We start from the raw sequence: 17,078 nt of genomic DNA, 5'->3' as shown, positions 1-17,078 counted from the left end.
CCATCCAAGAAGTTATCACGGTTTTTTGATGGCCAATAACGGGCTCGTTATTAACGTTAAAAGGCTTAAAATGGCAGATTCAACTAAGTTTAACAAGTCCTTTTTCCTTTTGAAGTGAATTGGTGAAAAGCGCGATGCCTTCTGTTTTCAAACTCCGAAAACCATCGCAAATAAACTTGAAGCGGATTAAATCAATTCAAGTTTGACCAGAGACGAAAGCCTTTGTACGAAGAGCAAACCTCTGGAAGCGGAGTAATTAAGGAGCTTTAGCAACGACGACGGGAACGGCAACGAGAACGTCATCTCAGAACATAAATTCTCATTGCTGTAATCACTTCACGACTATTCCATGCATTTTAAACACGAAGACGCACTATAAAAGGAGGCGCTTCACGCACTGCTTTTGTTCAAATTCATTCAATTCACGACTGATTAATTATCCAAGATGGTGATCAACAAACAGCAACACAGAGACGGAAGCCCGAAAAGATATTTCTAGCGCGAAAAAAAAGGGACTGGGAATTTGAAAAAAGAACGACAGATAACATTTCATGGTATATTACGGACACATTGCCATAAGAGGGCTTTTTTATTCAAGAAATTATCACAGGGCTCTCGGTTGCGTCCACGGTTGATTGATAAATCATTTGCATGTGCCTTTTATAGTCCCGCGCACGTCCACGGTGACTGACAAATGAGCCTCGATCTTCCCAGGGAAGACTTCCTTATATAGCGCGCCTTCGTGACAAAGGTATAGCAGTCCCTCAGGAATGAAAACGTTATGAGTGGCGCATAATTTAGGGGAGAAAATGAAAAATTATCTCCAAGTGTTGACGTCCTCACGACTCTAAGCTTTCTAAGACACGGCATTTTGTCACACTAAAGGGCCTCTTAAGAATCTACTACGTGAACTTAATTAGGTACCCCCTTTTAGAGGCATCTAAATGACCACTCCCTTTTGGGGCCCTTTAGGCCAATGAGGTAATTAATGCAAAACAACACAACGGATTTAAAAATCCTAATTTACAAGTTTAGTCGATCTGAACCTAGGGTAAGGTTACTCAGAACAACCTTAGCTTTTTTTTTTTTTTTTTTTTTAATTATTTTAACGAATGTGAGACAATGGTTAACATATATCAAATACAAGGTACCGGTGTTACAAATGAACCCACTGGGAACTCGGATTTTTCCGAGTTCCCAGTGGCTTCATTTGTAACACCGGTACCTTGTATTTGAATTATTTAAACACTATTTTTATTCGACATTTGCTCTAAGAGAGACTTCAGCTTTTGGTCAGAAATTTCCACCCCTACACTTAAAATGTCAAGTCTTGCTCCGAAATTAACCACTCGCCACGATTTCCTCCGTTTGTCCAAGAGGAAAAATTAATGTTTTGAACGAACACCCAACAAAAGGTGACCTTTTGAGTTTTCACGGATCTCTTGATTTTCATGATAACTTCAAATATTTTATGATGTCCTGTTAATTCAAAAAAGCAGCCAAAATATGACACGTATTTAATTTTATCTGATTTCTATTTCAGGGTGAACTAGGACCCCCAGGAAGAGATGGTGTAGACGGGCCACCAGGTCCAAGGGTGGGTATTTAGAAATACGGTGGAATCATGCTGCTTTTTCTTAGAAGAAAGACTAAAAAATTCAATCATCATGATCGCATCGAGCGCACTCGGAAGCTGACATTACCAGCGTCCTCCATTGATCTCTGTGTTCCATCGTTCAGTCATACTCCCTCTTTGTCAAGATTTGTGTCATCCCAAACATTCAGAACACAGGTCAAAGGTGGTGGATCCTGCTTTCTGTTTTTTTTTGGCGGGCCTCAAGTAGCAGCTTGGGGCCCATGATTACCTTGAGGGAGGTATTGTTTTAAAGAGAAACGTCTACGAAGTAGCCAGCGAACAGGCCCTGCAATTTTTCTCGTCTCGTGGAGCATTTTCCTTCATCGCTTACGTGAGAGGTTATCTCGAAAGACTCGTGTCGAGTCAGCCCACAGCTTTTTACTTTTTACTGTGCAGGTGAACGCGTTCTTTCGCTTTCAGCTTATTGCTCTCCCGTACTGACCATGTCTCGTTTCTCTCAGTTCCTAAAAGAAAAAAAAAACAAAAAGGGAAAGATTCTTAGGTTTTGAATTACTCCTCGCATTTTCCTGATATTTTGCTTCAGCTCATACAAAATTTCAGTTCTAAAGTATCCGAACTCGGCTCGTCACTCGTTCGGAACGAAACTCTGCAAGTTGGTACCATGTCTTTGTCTGATGCGTCATTTTTACGGTACTCTGTCTCCTTAGGGTGTTCCTGGCGACGCGGGAGATCCAGGGACAGAAGGAAGAAATGGCACGATGGTAAGAACCTTGTTACGTCTCTTAACAAATGTTCTCTTAATTCTTGGGTTTCAGTTACATGATCGCCGGCTTTGTTTTTTTTTTTTTTTTTTGTTTTGTTTGTTTTGTTTGGACAGACCATCACGGCTCCCAGGACATCAAGGGAGTCGTTGGTGCTCTAAAAAGAAATAGAACATTGAAGAGCTGAGATTTATTGATCGATGGTGACCCGGTGATATTCGGAAAAAATCCGAATGCTCCTTTGCAAAAGTCGAACCTCCGACGACCTTCCGATACTAGTTCGGATGCTCTACCTTTGAGCTGTAGGAGGCTCGTGGGAGCTGGGACTCGGTGATACTCGGAAAAAATTCTGAGTGCTCCTTTTCAGAAGTCGAACCTACGACAACCCTCCGATTACTAATTCGGATGCTCTACCTTTGAGCTGTAAAAGGCTCTTAGGAGCTGGGATTCGGTGATACTCGGAAACAATTCTGAGTGCTCCTTTGCAGAAGTCGAACCTACCACGACCTTCCGATTACTAGTTCGGATGCTCTACCGCTGAGCCATAGACAACTCGGAAGGTCTTACTGGGTTCGGGTTTTTTCCGAGCATCCCCGAGGCAGAGTGCCATTTGTAATGCTACTAAGTTAAGCAATATTAGTTTTACGCAATTCTTTAAAAGTGATATCTGACCCTTAAATGAGAGAGCTTAACTTAAACAGTTTTTTAGTTCAGTTAGTACCTAAAAAAATGACAAATTTTAATAATTTTAAATTATGAATTTTATCTGTGTATATATTTTATGTCTCCAACATATAGTTATTTTTGATTTTTTTTAATTTTCTGTACCGTATCTTTATTTTAGTTAACACACGCCCCCGTAAGCATGATTGTAGTTTTTTTAATATTGATGGTGTTTAAATAAATGATCTAGTCTTGTCTTGTCTTGTCTTCTGCTTGAAACACGTGAGTTGTACTCGTTTAGCATTTCCACTCTATTTTTTTCTTTGCAGGGTGAGCCTGGTAACAAAGGTCCCGATGGTGATCTGGTATGGCATTTTCGCCTTTTCTTCGACGAAATTTGTGATTTTACTTTTGGTTGAAACTTAAACATCTTGTACTAATGATATGCCTTTCTTCTATTTTTCCTTTGTTTAAAGGGTGATCCAGGTTCACCGGTACGTACAACGAAGTACTAGTGTATGGGCATCTAATCGGCCTGTATTTAAAGTGGTACTATGATCAAAAAATCATTTCCTTTTTTTCTCCAGATTTTGAAGGCGTGTTCGCTTAACACCTAACTGGCAAAATTTTGAGCTTTGAGTTTTATCCAAAGGCTGTTTATTTTGAGTGTAAGTTTTGGATTTCACGGTACGCCATCACTCACGTTCAAAACTGGCCGATTGGACCTCAGAGGGTTGGATCTAGAGAAAATGACGTCATTTACTCGCTAGCTTAAAATTTCAGCGTGTAAACGCAATTTATTATATATGCAAAACACGGGTTTAAAGGTCTGAAAGCTCGAAACTCCCGTGCTGCATATTAATTTGGCCGCGTACACACGCATTGCATTCTTAAACTCGTGAGTCTTTGACGTCATTTGCTCCTCGACCCAGCTCTCTGAAGATTTTAAAGTTAGTAATGGCGGACCAATAAATAAGAAAATTTCAGTTAAAATAAACAGGTATCTTTTTAAAATCAGAACTTAAAACTTGGGTCAGTTAGTGTTTAGTTAACATAGTTTTGAAATAAAATTTCAAATAAAATAGTTTTAAAATAAAATTTGAAATAAAATTTCGTAGTACCACTTTAACTTCCTGGGCCCGGTTGTTCGAAACCCTATTAACTTAATCCAGTATTAGCGTCAACTATTGTTTTATGTTTTCAACTTTCTGATGTAAGTTTCTTTTTCTTATTTCTGTTTTTCAAGATTGACTTCTACTTATGTAAAGTTTTGTCGATTATCAGCGTTTAACGGCGTTTGGGAGTAAAGAAATAAACTCCTTGGTTTTTAATTTTGCCCTCACCGACTTAAGGCTTCTAAACATTTCAATGGTTGAATCACTTCGGTGCGAGATTTATATTGTCATGATTTGCAGCCTCAAACAGACCACTGTGAAATACCAAAACCCTTTTTCATTAGATTAGAGAAATTGTTATCATATGGCCCGTACGGTCCCGCGCGCACTTTCATTGTAAAACTATTGGGAAAATCCCTGTATGAGGGCTGCATGCATTAGCGCGAGCAGGGCTGGAAAAAGCCGTACGGCCTTGCTAGGAACACGTACTGCTGCTCCGTGCAATGCGGTTTTAGAGGATTTCATCGCTTTTAAATACCCAAGTTATTTACAGCCAGAAAAGCAAATGCTGCGGTCGGTCCGTACGCCATGACCTCGGGCCAAATATTTTCCCCTCCGGCCCTCCCACTCAGTCAATAAGTACATATTTTATTTCGTTCTTGTCAGTGAATTTGATTAATTATTCTGAATTTATTTTATTATTATTATTTTTTTGCTTTGTGAAGGCCGTAGTTTCATTTGTATTCAATGATATCATTTGATTTTTTTTAATAGGGTCCTAATGGTGTGAAAGTAAGTATTGTGTGGTTTTTGCCATTTTCAGTCCTTTTAAATTTTGTTTTCTGGGCATACCACTGATATTTAAGAGAATTAGCATCGCTGCATTTTAGTAAACGTCCGGCGGAAAAGTTCGTTTGATCAAAACTTAGAGACTTCTTTATTTTAGCTCGTTTTTTGCCCTCTAGCTACGCTGAGACGTTAAATAACTTTATCTAAAAAGAAACAGAAAATTGTTTACGGAAATTTTCATGTTTTCATGACAAGCAGCACTATGTCTTTGCCGTTAACCGCAAGCACATCGAGACCACATCAAACTCTTGTGGTTAGCTTTCTTCAAAGAGAATGTGGAAGTGATGGAGCTAATTCTTAATTTTTTTTTTCTTAGGGACCTCCCGGTCCGCCTGGCCCACCAGGACCCCCGGTAAGTCAAGAAGATTTCTTTGCGGGTTTCATCAGGATGGTTTCTTTCATTGATCACTGTGACGGGATAGATTTAGTTTGTGTCAGCGCGAAACTGGGGTCTTAAAAGGAACGACGACGGCTGTGGCAACGACAACGCCAAAAAGCAGTAATATTATTGGTTAAAAGAGGAAGAAATGATCGTGCTGCACGTGCGGCACGCATTTTTGTCCATTTCTCTTCCGTACTCGTCAAAACAACAGGGAATTTTTAAGCAAAGACGACGTCTACGGCAACGCCACAAAGTGAGAATATTACTCGTGCTGCACGTGCACCAGGAATTTCCGCCCATTTCTTTGCCGTACTCCACAAAACAACAACGTGAAATCACCAAATTTTAGGTTTCGACGACAGCGTGAGCATATAACAATCCAGCTACAGGATAGTTCGCCCGTATTGTACAAGGTGAACAAGACGGAATAACCGCGAAATACTGGCATGCGACGGCGCTACGTTATATTTCGGAAAGGCGTTTTCGTTGCCGTAGCCTTCGTCTTTGCATAAGGGAGTTTAAGAAACCACGACGGCTACGGAGACGAAAACGTCACTTCCAAATATAAGTTTGAGCTATTCTAAGTACTTCATGATTATTCCATCTTGTTTATATTCTTCAATATGAGCGAAGTGTCCTACGACTGGACTGGTAAGGACGGATTTGAAGTAAAGAGTGAGACTGAAAGATTCACTGTTGTTTGTCCACGTTGTCGTCAAAACCTTAAAATTGGGCATTTCACGTAGTAGTTTTGACGAGTACGGGAGGAAATTGTTCAAAAATGCGTGCCGCACGTGCAGGTTCTTTTTTTAACCAATAATATTACTGCTTTTTGGCGTTGTCGTTGCCGTAGCCGTCGTCGTTTCTTAAACTCCCTATAAACTCCCTGACGACGTGGACAAACAACAGTGAATCTTTGCTTCAAGTCCGCACGTACCAATCTGGTTATAGCATACGTCTCCCATATTGTACTAAATAAACAAGGTGGAAACATCGTGAAACGCTTAGGATAGCTCAAACTAATGATCTTCGACTGCCACGTCCTTTCAGTTCGTGGCGTTTTGATTAGTTAAGATATTCAAGATTATCATTTTTTTTTCTCGCGGACCACGGACACCATAGTGTATTTTGTTTAAATATCCACTAAAACGCCGTTCGCGTTACAATGACTTCGACCCCATTGTAGGTTAATGTGTCCACCGGATTAATTAGAACTTTGCACTATCGTAAGTCTTCGTGATTATTCCAGCTGTTTCGCCTCGAGCAATGTGCGGGAACTATCCCAAAAATAAATTAGGTACGAGCGATTTCAGTTCAAAAGAGAAAATGGGAGGGGCGCGTTTTGTAGGCACACGTTGTCAAAAACCACAAATTTGATGACTTCACGTCGTTGTCGTGCAGAGTAACCAGAAAATGTGTGTCGCACGTGCAGCACGATTATTTCTTCTGTTAACCAATGATATCACTGTTTTGTCGTTGTCGCCAACCCCAGCGGTCGCTCCGTGCAGCGTAATAGGCGTTTTTTGAGATATTAAATATTCCGCTTGATAGTGAGGCAGTGAGGAACAAAAACAATAGCAACAAGTTGAAATGAATGTGAAAAATATTTGCATATCACCCACTTTCATTTGTCTTTGTCCTCTAAACCTGTCTTTCAAGCTGAATTTTAATATATCGAAAAAGGCCTATCGCGCGGTCATGCCTTCGAGTCCCGTACAAACCTCAAGTTTCTGGTCAACACTAATGGCCATCCGTCTAACTGACATTGGACGTTTCCTTACAATTGCACGACGCAATATCCTATCTTAATATGAGAAGCTTATCGCTGTAAAAAGAATGAAAACAGGCGGAATTAGAGCTTTAGTTCAACAAGAAATAGCGTTTCTAAACAAAGCCGCCCTGATCAACAGTATTTAGGTCTAAAAACCCCTTTGAAGACGGTTAGCTTTTACTTGTTTTGCTGGGTTCTACTATGTCAGTACTCTAAAAAATTCAATTTTCCAGGAGCTTGTCTCGTTAGTCTGGTGGATATTGGAATATGCAAGGTGAACCCATCGATCCGGGTACAACTCTTTGGCTCGCCTAATCTGAATTTTCTCTGCTCATTGAAATGTTTGTTACTTTGAAGTAGGTTTGAAGTCTGAAGTAGATCGTACGTCGTGTAAATTGAATAAAAAGGGAAATGTCAGTTTGAGGGATGGCAATGAGTGTTGACCCAAGTTTCTATGCTACAACTAGCCGGTTCGGAAAATACCATAATACTCTTTGTCTGCCTGCCCCCCCCCCCCCCCCCCAATTTTTCATAAGCATTGTTTCAAGTTTCTCTGGGGACTTAACAATGGTCCCAAAAAGAAACAAAAACAATGCCTATGCAAAATTTCGGGGGACAAACACAGAATATTGTGGTATTTTCCGAAGTAGCCAATGGTCACTGTGTTGATTATTCCCTCAAAAATCGATAAAGTTCAATATTTTTTCTTTTGTTATTCCTTAGGGAGCGCCTGGCATGTCGGAGGTTGCTAGCGTGAGTGGAACTTTCTTTTTCTCGAAAACAACTCTTTATATTATTTTGTGCATGGAGTTAATTGAGCAACATTGGAAATTAACAACTGTTATCTATTCTACAGTACTTGGCGATAGGAAATCTTGAGAAAGGCCCCGGATTCCGACTCTACTCTAGCGGTGGAAAGGTGAGTAAACAAGTATTATTCGAGAAGTGCTAATTACATTGCGGGTTATTCGTTTCTTGTTCCTAAAAGAAACATGTAATGAAGGTAAGCCAAAACCGGTCGGGATTACAACTTCTGTGGTCATTGGTAACGCACAGATTACTTTACTAAGAGTAACGTGCCTTTTCACTAAGTATAAATGGTCTAGTTTGACATTAACTTCTACAAACGAACACAAATGACTTAGATAGTGGAGATGTTAGTTTTGGGCTTGCAAAGCGGATGGCAAAAAATGGCAATATGCAGAGGTTATGAGGAAAAAAGTATTTATTGTGATTATGGAGTAATTGGAATGCTGCACCCAACTGCAGGAGGAAGAAGATGTTTTCGCCATAGACCGAATGCATAAATGGCAGCCAGAAGTGTATTCTCATGTTATGTACTGATAGTCACTAGCCTCGCTCTCAAGTAACATTTCTTTGTATTTCGTCCATGCAAACGAGACTAGCGAGTCTAATTAGTACATAATTCTTGCATAAGTTTTGGCCGCCGTTTATGTCTATGAACGCCTTTTGTCTTTTTTCTTAAAAACCATCTGACCCTCGTGATTTATTTTATCGCTCGTTGTTAAGACTTTAAAATCTTGTTTTTTCTCTCTCGAAATGAGGGAATGATCCAAGAGTTCCACAATCCTGAGTATTATCGATTTCAGGAATTCTCTAACTGGTCTGATAAGTTAAGTTTTAGATATGTTTTATAGGGAAAGGTGTTTGTGTGTCTGAACTAAAAGCAGCGATAGTTACTTCTTCTTTCATGTAAAACCCGTCCGATCTTCATTCATACTGTTGTCATTGCAGGAAATTCCAAGGCAAGACATCAAGGTAAGTTTCTTTGCATTTCACACTATACCTGGTCCAATTAAACTAAAAAAAGAAGTTCTAGTCATCAGCAAAAAAATCTGTTGGTGGGGCTTTGTGTGTGTTTTTGTTCCTGTTGATGATTAAAATTTTAAATTTCAGCCCGATGACATCCTCAAGAGCTTTGACGAAAAGGAAAAAGAAATCGACGCTCTCATTGCTCCTGATGGTACAAGAAAGTTCCCCGCCAAAACGTGTTACGATCTATTTCTCAATCACAAGGACTTCAAGAGCGGTGAGTTCGTCTCTTATTACCCTTATATTATCATCTTTGTTGAAACCACTTTAAAAGTGCGATTCATGTTATTCGTTTGAAGACATGTCTGTTCATCTTTTGTCAACACATTGTGCCATTTTTCTCGTCGTTTTAGTGGAGGTTCCTTTCATCACCTTTTGACTGTTAATTCTGTAGTTTTTAAAAGTGTATACGGTATTTGCTCGAATAAGCGCCGCGGCGCTTATTTAAGTTTCCGTGCCACAAGTGCGGCGCTTATTTATAAGTTGGGGGCAAGTTGGAAAAATATGTTGCTCTGTTTACCACCTGCGTGACCAACCTGTCACGCAACAAAATCCTGTGTTGCAAGTTGCGTCAACATGTTGCGGAGAACAGAAGGAAGCTCCACTTTTGGCAACAAATTGATGCAGTGGGACTTGTGATTGGTTGTCGCTGACAAGTACGGCATCGCGGCAAATAAGCCAGTTCGGTGCTTTGGAAATGAATGGCCGTGTCGGGATAAAAACAATCATTTATTACACATAACATGAGAATTTTATTCCATAAAGCTCATTTGTACAAATCTATACACTTTATTTTCACATGTGAAAAAGGCCTATACAGCCAATCAGAATGGCGTACAGCTATTTCACATGTGAAAGTATAACCAATCAACGATAGCGTAAAGGCGTTTCCATGCCAATCACTCGTGCATCTCGTGCAAATCGTACTTTGTTATTGAATTAAATTAAATTTGCATTTGGTTCTATTGTTAGTTAGTTTTTGTTTCTAATTCGCGTTCAGAAAAATTCTCATGTTATGTGTAATAAACAGTTTACGACATAGAAAGTGCTTTGTACGGGGTTTTATTCACTCGTTGTTTGTGTCAAAAACCCTCACTCGCTCGTTCCTCGCTCGTTCGGGTTTTTGACACAAGCAACTCGTGCATAAAACCCCGTACGCCGCACTTTCTATGACGTAAACTATATTTATTATATAAACACCAATGAAATACCAAGTGAGCTTTTGCGCGAAAACTTGATATCTGCACACGTGAAGATAACATGTTATTTTCACACTTGAAAAGATCACTGTTGCTATGGTTACATATGAAAATTGCGCCATTCGATGCCTTTCTTTAAATGATTTAGTATTTCAATGGTGTTTATGTAATAAATAGAATATTACATGGCCGCTTGGAGATACGAAATGTTTCTTCTGGTGTTAAAAATATTATCGAGTCAGCGTAGCGAACGACTGAAATATTTTTCGTATCTCCGCGCGGCCATGTAATATCCTCTATATAGTTGACTTTTTTTATGGTAAATAGCTGCATTTGCATTAGAAATCTTTTGTTTTGTTTAATATATGCATGCTTTTATCCCGGCGCGCGCACGTTTTTTGAATCTCTAAACTTGTTTTTTGTCCATGCGCTTTTTTCAAAGGGGGGGGGGGGGGGGGAGGAGGGTAGAGACAAAACCACACTAGTAAGGAGACTGGAGGTAGCAGAACTGTGACGTCACGAAATTCTTCCAGGGCCCTAATGTTCTTTTTTTTAGATTGAAAAGTTGCTGAAACGTCCTCTGAGATGCGTTGTATTTGGTTACAGTAATGCAAAAGAACAAAATATAACCCTGCGTTCTTGTATTGACGCCACTGGCCTGCGTTTCCCAGTCTCCTTAATAGCGCGATTTTGTACCCCACCGGAAGGGAAATTCTGATATGTAAAAGGCTAAAAGTCGGTATGGAATTTTTTTGGTTGTGTTTACATGTATTTTAAAAATGGCGTTTCGATTGAGGAAGGGTACCTTTCAGCGTACTTGAAGATGTTGAATTGCCACGGATAAAGATCAAAAATACCGACGGGCTGCTTCCTTCAGACCTTTTAGCTTAATTTGGAGAGCAACCGTGTGGGTTTTGCGTTAATGTTTGCAAGAAATTTTCAATGCAAAACGATTCTGATAAAATAGCAGAACCAATTTTGATTTCCGGAAAGAAATCTTGAAACGGTCTTGATAATAATTATTAATAATTTATTACTTACATATCGCAAAGTACATGTGTATATGATCTGGATATGGTCTTAAAGGGGCAGTGTGATAGTAGTGCAGCTCATTTTTTGTAGTTTTAGCAATTACTCACCCGTTCTCGCTGTACAACTTAACCTTAACCTCGAAATTACCTTTAACAACACTTATTAAAGCTTTGTGACATAATTTAAGTTACAAAGAACGGAAATAAACTTTGAAAACCTGTTAGGCTGGCTGAACAGTTTTCAAAAAAAAAAAACAATTTTAGTCTTCCAATCCTATCCCTATCTTCATATCCCTGCCTCGTTTTGTATTTTCTGCTTTACTCAAACCTTCCTTCATCGTTTTAAGTCGTTATTTTTATGTTTCGCTTGATTTGATTGCCATTTCCCAGTCCACGAATTTGGCTAAATTTCGTCAAGTTAGCAAGGGCGGCTCCCATGTGGCCAAAATAGGGTTTTTTCTTTCGTTTTCTATCTCAATGCCAAGAATTTCGAGTAGTCTTCACATGTACTCTCAATTAGTGCTGACTGAGGTGGACTTGATTCTGTATCAGGTGAATACTGGATCGATCCTAACGGCGGAACAGTTAAAGATGCCATCTTTGTGTATTGCGACAAAAAGAAGAACTCGTCATGTGTCTACCCGAAGAATGCAAAGGTATATTTATTTGTCATTTGACCCTACACTTTTTGCTGGGCTTCCCACAGGATCCAGAGGAGTTTTTTTTTTTTAACAAATAGACTCCATGGCCATGGCCCGGTTGTTCAAAAGACGGTTAACGCTAATCCTAGATTAAAAATTAACAAAAGAGTTTATTTCTTTACTCCTAAATGCTGTTCAACCCTGATATTCGGGAAAACTTTACATTAGAGGCAGTCAATGTTAAAAAACAAAATAAGCAAAGCAAACTGTCAAGTTGAAAACATGAAACAAAAGTTTACGCTAATCCTGGATTAAGTTAATCAGCTTTCGAACGACCGGGCCATCACGGTTTCCATGCACCTCTTCAGATGAAGTCAAAATGTTGTAAGAAAAAAAATTTGCACACGACGAAGATAGCCGAATGTTTCACTGATGTTCTTGCCATATTTTGACGCGTCTTTTGTGATCTATTACTGAACAGGAGACTGACTTATGATTTACGTAGATTAATAGACCGATTTCGATATATTCAAATTCAGTCCGAAACAAAAAACATCATCTCGAAGCTCTGGGGAATAAATATAAGGATTTGTATGAGTTTATTCGCCAGAGCCTCGAGATTATGCTTTCTGTTTATGACTGAATTTTAATATATCGAAAGTGGGCTATTTATGAACAAATGATGTAAACGTACACTTAGTGAGCTGACATTTTGCAATTTTTCGCGAAGAGCTGTTTCAAATATGGACGGGCTGAGGATACGATAACTCCAAGGACACATCTTTTGAATGCCGTTTAAAGAGGGAGTTTCAATCGAGTGTCGTATAAACCAGAACCAAAGTAATTACTTTAGCCAATCAAAAAGGACGGAGACAATCCAATAAACCAATCAAAACTCGAAGTAATTACACGTACGCAACACAAAGCGCGGGAAAATGTGCACGCGCGAGCCACGATTGGTTTTGGTTTCGCTTCTGATTGGTTGAAAAAGTGGCGCGAGAACTTTGAACCAATCACTGAGTGAAGTAATGCAAAACCAAAGCAATTCACTATTATTTTTTTTTTGGCACTCAATTGAAAACCGCTTTAGAATAAATCGGTTTTCGAATTTTTGGCTTTTGTAGACACCCATCCTCTGGTCGTGATGTACGTATAAAACTGGAAGATATCACTTATCTTCTTCCTTTATATTCATTCATTGCAGATCTCAGACCTCATTCTCAAAAAAGATTACCAAAGCAAGGATGACAAGTGGCTCAGCGAAGCGTTCGAGAAGAGCGAGGAGGTAAAAGAAGTTATGCACTACCACTGTGCCCCCTTGGTGTCCGTATTAACCGGATTCCAGTGTTCCAATTAGTTCCAACGATTAGTCTGAGCCCTAAAATTAGACGTTCTTATAAAACGGAATGTATTGTTTGTTTTCGTTTTTTTTTTTTTGCCTCCAAGAAAAGGATTTCATTACTACAACAGACCTTCTCTGTTCCAGGTTGAATACGACGCTCATTACACTCAAATCAATTTTCTGAGGACTTTAAGCAACTTCGCCAACCAAAATGTCACCTATTCCTGCCGTAACTCCAAAGCGTGGAAAGATGGAGAACATTCGATCAAACTTATGGGATCCAACGAAATGGAATACCATGCCACTTCCAAGATTTCCCTCAGGCCTAAAGTCATTACCAACGAATGCACGGTGAGGGCATACATGTTTAATTTTTATTTCCTCTTCAAGAACAAAAGAGGCGTTTATAGATATGCTTTTTCAAATTTTTCTTTCTCTAGTTTTTGTTCGGGTTTTTTTTCCCTTCTTCACTGGCTTAATTTGAAAATACAGAGCTGCCACGTAGCTGGCCGTAGAGGCTTTCTTTAGTGCACAAATTTGGAGCAACTCTAATTTATTGGCTCCTGATTTTATGCAATCAACGAAACGACAGAACAGAACGATAACAGCAACAACGCTTAAGAATCCCAACTGGCTGGAGGCAAACCAGTTGGCTATTTACAAGTGCGGCCGAGAAGTTGAACCAGGGACTCAACGAACGGGCAGAACGGGCCTTGAACGCGGGAACTCCGCGTCCTAACCAATGGGCCGCACTGCTTTCGCAAATACCCAGTTTGAACGTATGCCAGCCAACAAGACTGCTTGCATAAACTTTCTTCTGTAATTAACCTTGCTACGAACAGCCTGAGAGAGAGAGAGAGAGAGAGAGAGAGAGGCCTTTTTGCTGAAGTTTACCCTGAACGTAAGCAGTCTTTTTTTTTCTTCCTCTACGTTAAGTCGCAGGAAGTTGCTCTCTAAAGTTTTTTTTTACCTTGGAGGTTTTTCATGCCATGGTTTTTCATTCTTATAGGGAGGAGACAAGTTAGACAAATGGGGCAAGACTGTCTTAGAGATTGACACCAGAGAGAGGAGTCGGCTACCGATCGTGGATGTATCGGCTTTTGACGTCGGTGGAAAGGACCAAGATTTTAAGCTTGAGATCGGAGCGGCTTGCTTCCATCACACACAGTGACCAAGCCGTGTCTTCACATCCTACTCTTAGCACGAAGCGCATTTGTCAGTTGTATATTAATATAAATTGTCTGTCTTTTGGTGACAATTGCGATAATTTTACGGTCATTATTGCTTCCTTATAGAGATACTATGGTTAACTAATTTCCGGTCTTGAAAAGCCCCCGTGGCAAAATTGTGTTATTTTTAGGGTAAATAAAAGTTCTTATTTTTCTCTCTAAGTTTGCTTTTTTTTTCTCTGTTAATTAGCAGGGCCTTAATCTGCATTTATCTTTTTACTTATTTGTTTAAAATGTTTTTGCTTCTTCTTTTGGTAGTAAAGTATAAACTGTTTCTGATAGTGTGAAGGAACAGATTTCAGTAATGTTAAATTGCGACAAGAAGACGGGGAGATCCTTTCCCGTTTATTATAGTCGTAGAATTTGTGATGTCAAAAGAATAAAACATATGGCTTTGCTTTTAAACTACCGTTTGGTCTTAAACTACTGTAGTAAGGGCACTGGGTTTAGATAGCCAATAGCCAACAAACACCACATGTCGCAAGTGTGACGGACACTTTGATTACTGGTACGAGTTTTTTTATCCTTGGTTTTCATCCACGTGATGAGACGGCCGTGTTCGTGTACAAAACAATAGAAAACGTTTCCACGAGTTTTTGCATAACAATAGATCAAATTCCCAGAAGACATTTTACAGCATTATTCTGTACAGCAACATGGCTGCTGTGACGTCAGATGAAAACCCCCAATTTGTGCCTGAAGCCAGGCTGAATAGGTACATGCGCAAATGTTGCAACATGGCTGCCGTGACGTCAGATGAAAACCCCCAATTTGTGCCTGAAGCCAGCCAGGCTGAATAGGTACATGCGCAAATGTTGCAACATGGCTGCCGTGACGTCAGATGAAAACCACCAATTTGTGCCTGAAGCCAGGCTGAATAGGTACATACGCAAATCAACTGCACTTAATAACTGGTCCCAAGGGGAACAGATAGTTCCCAAATGAAATATCTCGAATACAAATGAGCAATAATTACTTTCAACTTTTCTCTCTTATCAGTTGCTGTATTTCTTCCTCACTTCGTACTTGGAAGCGTTTTGTCGCGGCCATGACTTAAAAATCACGGTGGACGCGCTCACAAATTTGCCACGCTTTCAAGGCGCATGTCCTAATTACGTGCAAGCCCGAGGTTCAAGCTGTTGTTTCCCGAGGGAGTTATTGAGTTTTGTTCCCCCTAGGGAGTTATACAGTTTTGAGGCGCGTCACGTGATGCCTTCTCGTCCAATAGAACGGTACGTATAACGATTGTATTCCTGTGTATTATATCATTTGATATAATCTAACGGAAAAAAGAACAAATAAGAAATAAGTTATGTGAAGAAAGGGAGAGTTACAGAGAATTTGTTTTTCATTTTGTCAATGATCATATAAGAAGCTTCGTTTGGCCTCGGGTGTTGTTGCAATAAATAAGGTTCAGTACGCAGCTGTTATAACGGCTCTCGGATTGACTCAGAAAACAATGGACCAAAACAAACAACCAATCAACGATGGACCCTAACCCCTAGAAACAATAGAGCTGCGTCCTAAAGGGATCCAATGAAATCAGAGGTTGTAAAAAAGCTGCGTCCTGTAGTCTTGTTAAAATTATGTGCTAGGTTGACCAATGAAGAACGAAGGAGATTAGCTAAAACTAAATCATGTAATGTTACATGATTTTATTCTTGCAAAGTTAAGATTGGAGGGAGGATGCAGCGTGGTCCAGTCTTCGTGTGTATTTGCGGCTTACCGAATTGTAGTGATGGATCGCAAATTAGTATGTTATGAGAGGAGTGGTTAGGAAGATAAATCAAAGGAGAGCTGCATAATGGGAGTTCTCTTGCGATCCGTTGCTTTCTGATGCTGTTTACAGTTAGGAAATAATGACCGAGTTCGTGTTTGATTTTTATCTAAAAGAATACTTTATCACTGGCAGGCTACACCCGGTCATTAACACGCGTGGATCTTTGAACTTGGCGGATCGACGAGCTAATGTCTCTTCGCATTCATCAACCTACACATAACACAGCGACCGTCACCTTTAGTCTTCCACTGAGCAATGGCTTGGTAACACAAGCTGACTGCAACGAGTATCAATCCCATGAGAAGGAAGAAAAGTCTAAGAATATTTTAATGTATTACGTTGCGACATTACTTCGGAAAGAGAAACGTCGGAAAGTCGATAGTGATCTTTGCCATATGGATTTGAATTCGATTGAGTGAGCGACAAAATAGGCCATTTTCGAAATATCAAATATTCAGCTTGATAGTGAGGCAGTGAGGACAAAAACGATAGAAACACAGTTTGTCCTCACTTCCTCACTATCAAGCTGAATTTTAATATATCGAAAAAGGACTATTGGCAAATCATTGAAAAAATTGATATTAGCCGTTGACTTATCGATCAGTTTACAACTCAGTGAATGACTAGACTGCAAAACAGTCGTATTTTATGCGAACGCAAGCAACGCGATAAATATTCAAACGAAAAGCAACGCGGTAAATATTCAAACGAAAGGTCTGGAAAATGGAAGAAAACGACTGTTTTGCAGTCTAGTGGATGACAAGCATACTCTGACCCTTCACGATAGTCGTTTATACGCTTCGCGTATCCACGACTAAAAATTGCGTGCAATTGGTTTCGACGCGGCGTGCGGTTCGTTTCTCAAAGATAAAAGCAGAGGCGGTC

The 17,078-nt window shown here is 39.8% G+C and overlaps 1 protein-coding gene across 1 annotated transcript in view; it reads left to right on the top strand.

The window, feature by feature from the left end:
• Positions 1-14,818, top strand: part of LOC138040199 (collagen alpha chain-like) — a 94,894-nt gene extending 80,076 nt beyond the window's left edge. Inside the window, exons 55-68 of the mRNA XM_068885971.1 lie at positions 1,544-1,597; positions 2,305-2,358; positions 3,351-3,386; positions 3,498-3,515; positions 4,911-4,928; positions 5,302-5,337; positions 7,862-7,891; positions 7,995-8,057; positions 8,894-8,917; positions 9,056-9,188; positions 11,754-11,857; positions 13,047-13,127; positions 13,329-13,535; positions 14,194-14,818. Of these exons, the coding sequence (XP_068742072.1) occupies positions 1,544-1,597; positions 2,305-2,358; positions 3,351-3,386; positions 3,498-3,515; positions 4,911-4,928; positions 5,302-5,337; positions 7,862-7,891; positions 7,995-8,057; positions 8,894-8,917; positions 9,056-9,188; positions 11,754-11,857; positions 13,047-13,127; positions 13,329-13,535; positions 14,194-14,355 (1,020 nt within the window). The 3' untranslated portion in view covers positions 14,356-14,818. The remainder of the gene's footprint in view (positions 1-1,543; positions 1,598-2,304; positions 2,359-3,350; positions 3,387-3,497; positions 3,516-4,910; positions 4,929-5,301; positions 5,338-7,861; positions 7,892-7,994; positions 8,058-8,893; positions 8,918-9,055; positions 9,189-11,753; positions 11,858-13,046; positions 13,128-13,328; positions 13,536-14,193) is intronic.
• The last annotated feature ends 2,260 nt before the right edge of the window (positions 14,819-17,078 follow it).

The sequence above is a fragment of the Montipora capricornis genome, chromosome 1 (genome assembly GCF_036669925.1).
Source record: "Montipora capricornis isolate CH-2021 chromosome 1, ASM3666992v2, whole genome shotgun sequence".
Classification (NCBI taxonomy): Eukaryota; Metazoa; Cnidaria; class Anthozoa; order Scleractinia; family Acroporidae; genus Montipora; species Montipora capricornis.
Note: the sequence above shows the minus strand (reverse complement) of the source record. Positions and strands in the feature narration are given on the sequence as shown.